The sequence below is a fragment of the Terrapene carolina genome, unplaced genomic scaffold (genome assembly GCF_002925995.2).
Source record: "Terrapene carolina triunguis isolate 2854851 unplaced genomic scaffold, T_m_triunguis-2.0 Scaffold42, whole genome shotgun sequence".
Taxonomy (NCBI): domain Eukaryota; kingdom Metazoa; phylum Chordata; order Testudines; family Emydidae; genus Terrapene; species Terrapene triunguis.
In genome coordinates, this window is record NW_020664393.1 from 56,438,838 (window position 1) to 56,450,958 (window position 12,121).

At 43.9% G+C, this 12,121-nt stretch overlaps 1 protein-coding gene across 1 annotated transcript in view; it reads left to right on the forward strand.

Annotated features, from left to right (window-relative positions):
• The window catches only part of GRHL1 (grainyhead like transcription factor 1), a 69,171-nt gene that overhangs the window by 5,625 nt on the left and 51,425 nt on the right, over positions 1 to 12,121 (forward strand). The window contains exon 2 of the mRNA XM_024199133.3: positions 11,872 to 12,058. Within this exon, the coding sequence (XP_024054901.2) occupies positions 11,993 to 12,058 (66 nt within the window). The 5' untranslated portion in view covers positions 11,872 to 11,992. The remainder of the gene's footprint in view (positions 1 to 11,871; positions 12,059 to 12,121) is intronic.

Here is a 12,121-nt window from a genome sequence, read left to right on the forward strand (position 1 = left end):
TGCACTAATGAGAGGTAGAAAGAAATAAGAGGTAGAGTGAGGCTAGTAGAGTAGAGGATAGGTCAGTGCTTTTGTCATGACCCGGTAGTGGGTCCTTGCTACAGATGCTAATGGCAACATTCATAAGAACCAAGAAAACTCTTCCCCTGCCCCCAAATATGAAAAATCAGCTCCCAGCTGTATATGAGAAATCAAAAAGCTATATAACCGCTCAGCCCCTGGTTCTTTCTCCTGTTAAACCAGCTCAGCTGCCATGGGCAGGATTGTGGGTCTGTGCAGTTTGCAGCTAGAATTTTGGATCTGTCTGGAAATCCTGCGAATGCAGCAGTATAAGGGGCATAATCTATTCTGGCTTGTCGTCCACCTGGGCTGCCCATCTCTACTGATCAGACCACAAAGTGTTTCCATGGCATCTAGTAGGACAGGGGTTCTCAACCTTTTCCTTTCTGAGCCCCCCCCGCCACCCCCCAGCATGCTATAAAAACTCCACAGCCTACCTGTGCCACAACAACTGGTTTTCTGCATGTAAAAGCCTGGGCCAGCGTTAGGGGGTAGTAAACAGGGCAATTGCTTGGGGCCCCATGCCACAGGGCCCCCCACAAAGCTACATTGCTCAGCCTTTGGCTTCAGCCCCATGTGGCGAGCTCATGGCCCTGGGCTGCAGCCCCATGTAGTGGGACTTCAGCTTTTTGCTGAGGGCCCCAGTGAGTCTAGTGCTGGCCCTGCTTGGTGAACCCTATGAAACCTGTTCGTGGCCCCCTAAGGCGCCCTGGACCTCTGGTTGAGAACCACTGTAGTAGGATATCTGGCTGAATGGAGAGGTGGATCCTGGGATTTAATCCAGCATCTCAAACAGTGGCTAAATTACCCACTCCAGTCCTGACTGATGATTATAGTCATGAGCTGGACTTCAGGTCCTTTTCATAGAATCATAGAAATGTAGGACTGGAGGGGACCTTGAGGTCATGAAATCCAGACCCTTTTTGTCTTCTTACAGCATGGCTTGATGCTCCTGATGGTGCCCATTTCTGCCTGTTGCTTGGCTAAATGGTCACATTCCAGAGTATTGAGCATTATTTTGTTCAACTGGCTCTAAATCTCCTCTCCCCAGATTGACACCAGTGCCTGAGCATCAGCCTAATAAGATGAGCCATCTCAATATAAGATTGTGGTAAAAATTGTTCACTGTGAAAATGACTTGCAACTGAGATCTGTAGTGTGCAGCACTGTCTGTACAGGTAAGTGGCCTCTGGCCAACTCAACCGTGGGAGGTGATTAGGCAGGAACACTAAATAGTGACTAGGATGCTGTGAAAAGACAGCTGATGGAGCAGCCCCAATGATACAATCTCCATCCATACTGACACAGTGGAGGACCACGTGGTAGTTAGATTTGCACAAAGCAAGTCTCATCCTAAGTTCAGTTGAAACACCAATGCAAAGGTAGGAGCACTTTTATGCATGGATAGGAAGAGTGTTTAAAGGGACTGCAAATAGGACTGCCTAGTGGTTAGTGTGCCAGATTCTTTCCAGTATGTGCCAAATTCTTTCCTGTATACGGAGCTCAGTTGAATTAACAAAAAATAGTATATAAAATGTGAGCCAAATGAATATCAGATGACTTTGTATTATACCCCTTTTCGGTATCATGTCTAATTTAGACTGGTGGAGCCTGGCCTCCTAGCCTCTGACTCAGTCTGGAAAAAAAATGGCAACTATTTCAGCTGTGGGTGTGTAAATACTTATTTAAAATAACCAATCAGCTCCTTAAAGGATGCCTATAAAACATAGTTTAGCATGGAGGGATATAAATGAAGTGAAAAGAAAACTTGTTATTCTACTACTTTCCCATTCTTTCTTCATACTTTCTATATTTTCCCTTTATTTTCTTTTTTTACCCACATTTGTCCATCTCTTCCCTCTTAATTATTTTCTTCTCTCTCTTTCTTACCCCAGGTGCGCTCTCTCCCTCCCATCCCAACTGCCCTCTCCACATTCCCTGAGTCTCCTTATCTGACTTTTCATTTAATCCTCCTCCTTTCTCTCTTTGCACTCACTTATTTCCCAGTTTTGCAGGAACTTCAGCTCTTGGGCACTTCTCCCTCCTTTCTAATCCTCTGTCTTGGGGTTAGCTATGAGGGGAATTGGGATCCAAACTCAGGGTCTCCTCCCTTTTCCAAACCCATGCCCCATGCTCCAGGGGCCACAGGGAACCTTGTGATCCTGTTGCAGGAAGGGGAAGGAAGCTTTTGCTAAAGAGTTAGGGAGACAGACTGTACAGAGTGCTGAAATCCTTCCTGTTTTCTGTAAAGTAGTTTGGGGGAAATTTAGCACTTTTTGTAGACACCTACATTGCTAACCCCTAACATGGGATCTGTCCTATGGGCAGGGACTTTGTCGTCATACAGATTTTATATTATAAAGCATCTTGGGCTTGATTCTCCACTGCCTTGTACCTTGTGGAGGCATTGACACCTTTTCAGAGTTAGTATAACATTTTATTATTTTTTGTTCATTAGGGTAGTGCCGCATTGTGGTAGGCACTGTACAAACACATTTGTAGACATTCCCTACCCAAAAGATCTTATAATCTAAATAGGCAAGAGACACACTGGGTGATCAGTGTGATGGCAGCAAATGGCAAGTAAATTCCACAATTTTTCTTTTATGTTTTTCCTTTTGGAGGGGTTCAGTTAGGAGGGGATTTTCTAAACAGAAGGGAAAAGAGAGGGAAAAGTGAAGCAAGGGGGTGTGTGAAAGGGACAGGACAGGGGAAAACAGAGAGGGGAGGAAGTAAAGAAGGTATGAGGGGCAAGAGTGGAATGCTGCTGAGGTACAGGGACTGTGTGAGGGAGGGGGGTGGAGCAAACAGCCAATCAACACAGGGCAGGGAGTCTCCTTTCAAAATGCTATGCAGTCAGAGTGGTACAGCTATACTCCACTTCGCACAAGTATAAATGACTCTACAAGATGCAAGATAGTAGAGAATCAGGACCATGTCTCCACAATGTAACCCCATTGCAAACATCCCCTTGGGCCTGTTGCATTCAGTGATTTATGCAGTCGTGTTAGTGACATCAGAGATGTATTTACAATGGTATTACAAAATCTAGGTTGTGACTCGCAGGTTTGTACCATTATGTCTCCTCACCATTGAAATTATTGCAATATCACTAAAGTTATGTCTATACTTGGAGCTAGTGGTGTGATTCCTAGCTCCAGTAGACATACTTGTGCTAGCTCTAACTGAACAAGCATGCTTAAAAATATTAGTGTAGCTGCGGTAGCAGAAGCAGTGGCAGCAAGGGCTAGCCATTGCGAGTATAACCTGCCTGGACCTCATGGATATGTACTTGGGATAGCTAGCCCATGCCACCGCTGCCATGCTCCCGCAGCTACACTACTGTTTTTAGTGCACTAGCTCAATAGTGCCAGTGTCTGTTTGAGCTGGGAATCAGACCCAGGCTCCAAGTGTAGATGTAGCCAAAGTGGACTGCTATCAATGAATCAATCGGGAAAGAAGAGCAGTTCCTTTAAAAAGGCAGGAACTTCTATTTAAAGTTTTAAAAACAAAAAAAACGATAAACATTCTATTTGGAAAGAAATGCAGAACGGGTGGTTTTATTTTGTCGGCTGTGCTGCTGTAAGGTGTGCAGTGTAGACACAGTATCAGGTGATGTTTGTACCTTTTTGGATGTATAGATACATTTGGTTGTTTGCATTAATGGTGGAACCCAAGAAGGCTTTGAAGCTATCACTGCTGCAGTTTTAGTTCTGTCTTAAACTTTCCCCTTCTGTGCCAAAAAAGTTCTGTTAGCCGTCTTCTATGATGTGGGTGTGTAATTGCATTTGGTTACAATATGATTCGTCAGTATGTGCAGGGTTCACACACATTTCTTGTCTCTTAGATCTTCTCTAGACTAATTTATTTTATGCATGGAAGTAATGCAGAAAAATAAATGACTATGAGGCTAAGGTGGAGTGAGGGGGAAGAATGGGAACCAATGTGCGATGAGAGAAATTTATTTATTAGAAATTGCAGTAGTGCCTTGGGAACCTCATCCAGTCAGGGACTGTCTTTGTATTTGCGGCTTCATTCTACACAGAAGAGACAGACCCTGTCCCAAAGAGCTATATATTCTCTTGTCTTTTATGACATAAGAATGAGTTTGGCTGGGGTTGGGGGATGCATGTATGTGCAAGCATACTTATGTATAGCTTGACAAAACTTCATACCAACAAAGTGTCTAATGTTAAAGGGCACCTTACCGGTATCCACCAGGAACATGCCATTAAGTGATACCATCTCCAAAACTCCTCTGTTGGATCAACCTGCCACTCCAGAGCTCTTCAACACCATCTCTGGGGTTGCTGGAAGGGGTTGCTCAAGGGGGTGAGGAGATTTTACCTCCCCACACAAGCTAAGTGGGCGCTGCCCCTTGAGGGAGTGAGAGGCCATGAAACAGGTTGTTCTGGTCCCAAATCATTTACATTACTGTAAATCTGAAATTACTGCATTGAAGGCTAAGGCAATATGCTGGATTTGACACCAGTAGTAGAGATCAGAATAATAACTGTCTTTTTTTTTTCTCAGAAAAGGTGTTTCAGTGCTCGCTTTGTATCCACTTACGCTGCATTTTCGCAAAATATTTTCCATAATTTACCTACCGCTACTTGTTCTAGTGCAAGAGTTGATAAAGTGTAGCTGGTGTTCACTACTCCAGTTGTCTTCACTGGTAGACAGGCTCCTCTCAGGATTTATCCCCTACCAGTTGACATGAAGGTTCCTGTCTATACTGACTGTAAATGTTGTCTTTAGTGTTGTGTTTAAAAGGTCCTGTTCTAAGAGGTGTGTTAGTTAACACAATTTAACGTTCTAGTGAAGACAAGAAGACTCAGTATGTTCAAACCAGGTTTGAGCTACACTCGTGCTGTAGTGGGACATTTTCAGAAAACATTGTGGCAACAAGCTCCTGAAATTGTTCAAGTAAGAGAGAGGGGTGTGCCCAAATACTTCCTATACTTTGTAACATACAGATAGTAAGGTGGACTAGAGCAAGCCTCTAGTTAAGAGATGGTTGTGTTTTGCAGTGGAAAAGTGACTTGCCCACAGGAGAATTCCCCTCTATAACAAGAGTGATCCCAGTGTTCAGAGGAAAGATGGACAATAAGGAACCATAACTCAGTTTACAGTTTAATATAACCAATTCCCACTTGGGACTGGAACAAGGCCTAGGCCTATGCTGCAGCAACCAGTGCTTGCCTAACTGACTCTTCCACTTCCCAATTTCTGTCATACTTAGGTGTCTTTTCAACTGTGTTGTAACATAAGGGTACAAGACCTGCATCATCGGCTTCTCTCCAGCTCGGGTCTGGTCGCTGCTGAGGCTGTAGCAGAAGCAGGTCGGGGTAAAGGGGGAGGGAGGATCTCTTGGGGGCTGTGTGGTGGGGCGGGCTGCGATTTAGGGTCCCATGGGTGTTGCCATGGTGGGTGGGAGGGGAGGCTGGAGGCGTGGCGGGGAGGTGCAGGTTGGAGGGCGTCTGGAGCTCAACAGGCACCTGCCCAGCAAGCGCGGTCTCAGCCTCTGGCGGCCGAGATTCTATTTAGAACCAGCAACGTTGCCAAACCCCGCCCTTCTCTCGAGCCGCCTAATCAGGCGTCTCCCTGGGGAGTTGGGCGACTGAGGCTCCGCCCCCAAGGGAACTCTGCAAGCCAATGGGAAGCGGCCCACAGGTGCGATCCACCTGCGGATCCCAGAGCCACCTAAGCTAGCCAGAAAAGCCGACAAAACCCGTTTGTGCGGCAGGCTGCGCGCTGCTCTGGCTCCAGCCCCAGCCCCCTCCCCAGTGCCCGGGCCGCCGCCAGCCACCGTCCCAACCCGCCGGGCCAGTTCTGCCACCCGCTGGCTGCCAGACATGACACAAGACTACGACAAGTAAGTGAGCGAGCAGGAGAGAGTCTGGGCAGGTCGGACCAGCGCTGCTGCCCGTCTCTTTCCACCGGCTGGGGATCCTCGCCCTGTCTTGTGGGCTCCTGCGGGACGGGTGCTGGGGGAGGAGACTCGGGAGTAGCGGCTGAAGGTGGCTGTCCGTGTAGCACTGCAGGATCCCTAGGAGGGGGTGGCAGCAGCCGCTGGTGTGACGGGGGCTAGCGTCAGCCTCTCCCTGCTGATGGATTTGGGGTGGGTGCCCCGTAGCCGGGCACCTAACCCTACTCGGCCCTTGGTGAAATAGCCCCGCTCCTTTCAAGCGGCCCGGCCGGACGCAGGCAGTGAGGGGGGCGCTGAGCAGATCCCTGGGGTGTCCCCCACGAGCGGGGCTGTGTGTGTTTGTACGTTGGCAGACTCCGGAGCACCTGTTCCTGCGGCTGCCGGGGACGAGGTACGGAAACTTCAGCCAGAGCCTAGCGCCTGCCCTCCTTTCTCCTTCCACGGACCCCGCCTTCCCAGTGCAGCGCGGGGCGCTGGGCGTGCGGGTTTCTCTCTGTCCCGCGAGGGGCCGGCAGATGGACCCAGGGTCAGGCTCTCCCCTCTCTGAGCTGCATGGTGTAAATCGAAGTTCTGCCGAGATCCCCCCCTGTCGATTTTCCGAACCTGTTCTGCCCCCTGTTTAAATAAAGCCCTCGCCCGGGCGCGGATCGGGTAACCGTAACCACGAAGTCAGGCGTTGATTTCTGGCAGAGGGAAATCTCACGTCGCGTCTTCCGCCCGGGAGGAGAACTTCTGGCTTAGGCCATAGGTTTCTGTAGTGGCCTCCGAGCTTTAGCCTACATCTTTGGGACCCATCCACCCCCTTCCCTGTCTGCGTGCAGCGATGGGATCTCGAATGGCCCGCTTGCGGCCGGAGGAATCTGTAAGGCTCAGATGGTCACCAGGATCATCCCCTGTCTGAAGTTTAGTTTAGTGCTTTGTTTTTGGAATCTCTCTCTCTCTTCTTTCCCCCACTTTGTTATTATCAAACTATCGAGAAGACAGTCCGGCTTTGAAACTCGACACCTGTACTGAGGCGTTGGTCACCATCTTCTTCCTCCTCCTCCTCCACTTCTCTTTAAATGCTGAGTGCGGCGAATAATCAGTCCGTGTCTGTAAGGAGGAGCCTCGCAGCCTTCAGAAGTGCATAGGGGGTTGTAGACATTCACCCCGCCCACAGCACTTGTTTCGATGGGCTTTTCTAATGCAGGATCTTACCGAATTGCGCTGTGCTGCCTTTTTCTCCTCTTGAAGATTTAAGAACAAGGGCTGGGAAGTGAGATCAGCGTTAACTGGGACATCGTTATTTGAGGCACACCTAGCTTTTTTTAATGACTTGAACATTGTTGCTCTAATTTAAAGAGATTTCCTGGGCTTGGCCTTTGGCAGTGTTAGACCTTGATGCACAGATTTGTAAAAACTGTCTTTTAAAATACTACAAGCTTCTTATATGCTGTAGGACCAAGATCTGATGGATTTTTATGAAACCCACGCTACTGGAAAAATGGACTTCCCCAGGTAATCTGGTGTTTTTAGCAATGTCAGTTGGAAAATCTAACAATCTTTACCATTTTCAGAAGTCCAAAATATTATATTGTAAACTCTTTGGAGCAGAGACCTTGCCTTTGTGCCTGTATGTTATAAAGTCAGTCACTATTTGCTCTGTACAAGCAGGTACTGTGGTGGAGCAATGGTAGTCTTGTATATAGGCAGACACTTGGACTGGTCCTTACTGTTTGTTTAATACATAGATTAAATACAAATAATTAATTTTTAGTTACAAAGCAATACTTCAGAACTGCTTGGGATTGAAAAAATTGGGTTTGTTTAGTCTGGAAAAGGGAAGCCTGAGAGGGGACATAACAGTTTTCACGTATGTAAAAGATTGTTACAAGGAGGAGGAAGAAAATTTATTTTTCTTAACCTCTGAGGATAGGACAAGAAGTAATGGTCTTAAATTGCAGCAAGGGAGGTTTAGGTTGGACATTAGGAAAACTGTCAGAGTGGTTAAGCACTGGAATAAATTGCCTAGGGAAGTTGTGGAATCTCCATCATTGGAGATTTTTAAGAACAGGTTAGACAAACACCTGTCAGGGCAGATCTAGATAATACTTTAGTCCCGTCACAAGTGCAGGGGACTGGACTAAGTGACCTTTCAAGGTCCCTTCCAGTTCTATGATTTCTTGTAGCATTTGCAGCATGGATAATGTAGGTTGTTTTCCATTCAAGAACATGGAATACAGGGCAATACCTAAAAATTACTTTTAAAATGCTTTTTTTCCCCACCAAGATCTATTTTAAAAACTCAAGTTTGTAAAAGTTATGAACATGTTATAAAATTTAAAATATAAGAATGTGCTTTAAATCTCTCCTCAAATTTGGAATGTATGCTTGATATTTAAAACAGTGCTTCTTATTACATGTGGAATGCTCCTGCTTTCTGAGAGAGAAATGTGCATGTATGTATAATGTCAGATGTTCCAAAACTAATTTGGTGCTTAATCTCTGTATGTCGGTTTGTTACACGTTCCAGTAATGCTAATCACCCACTCATCAAATATGTACAGGGTTTCTTTGTGAAATATTCTGAAGTCCTTGTTAGTGGTTTGAGATCCATCAGTCATTCAGTTACTGCTAGCTCTAGATTTTGACTATAACTACTATATTAGAACATATTTGTGCTTAAAGTGTTGGATGCTAGTAGTTGAATTCAAACTGATTTGCAAATACATTGGTAACCTTTATCATTAGCTATCTAGATGTGTATGTATGTATGTATCGCATACTACTTGTTTGTGTATACAGAACCTAGCACCATGGGGTCCTGGTCCATGATGAGGGCTCCTTGATGCTATAATAATATGAATAAAAATAATTATTCAAAATTGTTCAAGGTGGCCAAATAGGGTGATGGTTGCCAGATAAGTACAGAGAGAGAGAACCTTGCTAATTCTCAATTTTGACCTGGAGACTCATTACAAATGACTACCTTTTTATTTTTATTTTTTTTTACTTGATAAACTGGCAAATGTAAGTCTGAATGTATTACAATATGCTTTGTTTACTTGGACAGTTGTAGGCTGGGTCTTTTATAAATTGTCATTATTCAAGTAAGTGGGCTGTATGCTACTTTGTAAAAGTAAACGTCTTTAAAAATGGGAGACCTCATTAAGGCCCTCTCAATCATAGGGAATTTTGTTGAGCGTTTCCCTAAGGGAGATGAGACCTAACAGCCTCATGTCTAAACCTCACTCTGTCTTCTGGACTGTAAACTCATTGGCACAGATTGTCTTTATTTCTGTGTTTGTTACAGCACCAACCCACGCTCTGTGTAAGACAAATAACAATAAAAAGCACTCTACTATTGAGTGTGCGCTAGTAAATGGATTATGACAATGGGATTTTTTTTCTTTTGAGAGAGAATTATTGGGTTTGCAGATTAGCAAAGTCAGAAATAACAGGTTCTACTGCATGAACAAATTGCGCGCACACACAAAAAGTAGGAAAAAATTGCAGGAATAAGTGTGACATGAGATCAGTACTGGCACAATATCACTACAGTGCAGAGAACACATTCTGTAAGGTTTTCCTACTACTTTGCAATTTGGTCAAGCAGAAAACGAATCAACTTTTTTCAAGTATTTAAATGCACAATAGAAGACTTATTTCTAAAACTTGCTAATAGCATCCAGTACTTTATGCACAGATCACGGCCAATATACATATCGAAACCTAAAACTCATCACAGGTCTATCGTCAGAAAAACACATGTTTGACTGTCTTTTATAAATATGTTCTCATTTTCTTAAAAGAACCTGTAATCCTGTTAAGGGATTGAGTTACTGCCAAACCCTACACTTTGTTGATAATTCTAAAGATAATTCTTTCTACACTCCTTTTAGAGGAGGTAGGTTACCTTTAGGGCAATTGTGCATTTTATTTGGGTGTTGCAACAAGAGACAAGTCTTACCAAAAAAACACGTAGTTTCTGAGTTTACTGGATTTCAGTTTAGTGCTTGTTCAGTTCTGAATGGTTTTGCATTTAGATTAATTTTTCTTCCATATGAATCTTCTCACATTGCTGAAAGAGAATGGTATTATGGTCTGAACATCAAGTTTAAATGCCAAGTGAGGTTGACTCAGCCCTTCAACTTTAAGAAGGTAGATAAAATGAATTCCATGCAGGCTACTACAGGTGGCTCAATTTTTTTTTATATGACCTTAATTCGAGGGCCTGTCCACTCTGTGTGGCCATCTAAAAATTCCTAGTCATTTCCAAAATAGTAGGTGTTTGCCCTGTGTCCTTGGAGAAAATTCAAACTCATCCCATTGTTGCGCAGTTTGCTGTGTGCCAATTTGTTACACTCTACACCAGAGGTGGCTCATTTTACAGACTGACACACAGCCACTCTGTGTATGTATAAATCCCCCTGCATCCAGAACTTGCAAACTCTTACTCACATGAGTTGTCCTTAAATCATGCAAGTGATCCCCATGACGTCACTGAGTCCGCTTGGGTGAGTAAGGGTTTACAGATTCAAATCCATAGTTTGCAAAGCACTTAGTAATTTTCCTAGGTGAAAGGAGTTATAAATGCAGGATATTTATTAAGTTGACAATAGTGTTTTATTCCTTCAATATTCTAATATGTTACAATCTTTGAATAGTCCTGGGAGTAAGTTCAACAAAAAAGATGTTCCTATTTCTTAGGGATGGTGGTTGTGTGGTGGTTGGTTTTTTAAGAATTGATATCTGTCTCTTGTTTCAACTTTTGAAAAACAAAGAACCTGTAGTAAACATCAGCTAGGCCTCTGTGCACACTAGGGGTGGGAATAAGCATGGGGGAACTGTTTGAACTGGTTTGAAACCAGTTCAAGCTAACATGGTTTAAACATTGTTTGCCTGGCCAATGTGGATGAAGCATATATTTTAAAAACTGAATTTAAAATGTTAACTTGTTTAGGCTGGTAAAATTGTGTTTTGCTGCAAACACCATCTCCCCCCGTTTCCACCCATGTGAGTGCTTGGAGTTTTCTCCTTCACAATAAGAACAAAATGTTTTGAACAAATCTAATCATTTTTCATGGAGGTAATACCCACACTTTTTTGGGAGGGAGGGGGAGGAATTGTGTGTAGGTGGTTTTTCTTTCCTGGTAGCCCACTGGGATTCTCTCTCAAGACATTGTCACAGATTATCTCAAAGGTGAACATACAATACACAACTTGGCTTCTATTGCCAGAAAATTGCACTGCCTTGTTGATTTACGGTCTCCTTTGGCTACATTCCATCTATAGTATACAGGTAATCAGCAGCTTTTAATAACTTTCAAATATACCCCAAGAATTAAGTAAGTTGTCTTCTGAGGGAATTGTCAGACATGGGAAAGTAGAGTTAACTCTGTTTTATAACATGACAGTGGTATTTGTTAATGCAAACTCTCTCTAGTCTTGCATGACAAAGCATGCAATCATTGACTCTATAGTGCATAGAGAGAGCTTGAATGAATTAGTAGCAAGTTATTGCTGTACAATATCTCTCTTGTTTAGTAATATGCTAATAGTATTGTGGGTCTTAGGCTAATAAATTCACAACATTTTTAACTGTTCTATGTTGGATTCCAAATATTTGTTAGCAGGCCAGCTATCATCTTCAGTAGTTTTGTGATCTCACTGATGTAATTCCATTGAGTTCAGTGAGGTTACTCCTGATTTCCACCGACATACGTGAGATGAGAATTGTATCCCGTGTCTTTCTGTTGACTAACCATTGTGTCACATTGTCATAATATTAACATAGTAAAAACCTGATAGCTAATTCTTAAGTGTTACGAAGTTTGTGAAACATGCTTATTATATACTTTTTGGATGCATTGTAACAAAGATTCATATTTTTATGACCAAAGCAAAAGGCCCGTGTTGGTTCTTCAGAATGACTCTCTCTACTCCCAGAGGCGTCCATACACCAGTGAAGATGAAGCCTGGAAGTCCTTCCTTGAAAATCCCCTTACAGCAGCCACCAAAGCCATGATGAGCATCAATGGTGACGAAGACAGTGCAGCTGCCCTGGGATTGCTGTATGACTATTACAAGGTAGGTTGGCACCAGTAACACCTAACAGCCAAAGGTGCACTTGTTTTGCCTGCAAGTGCACCT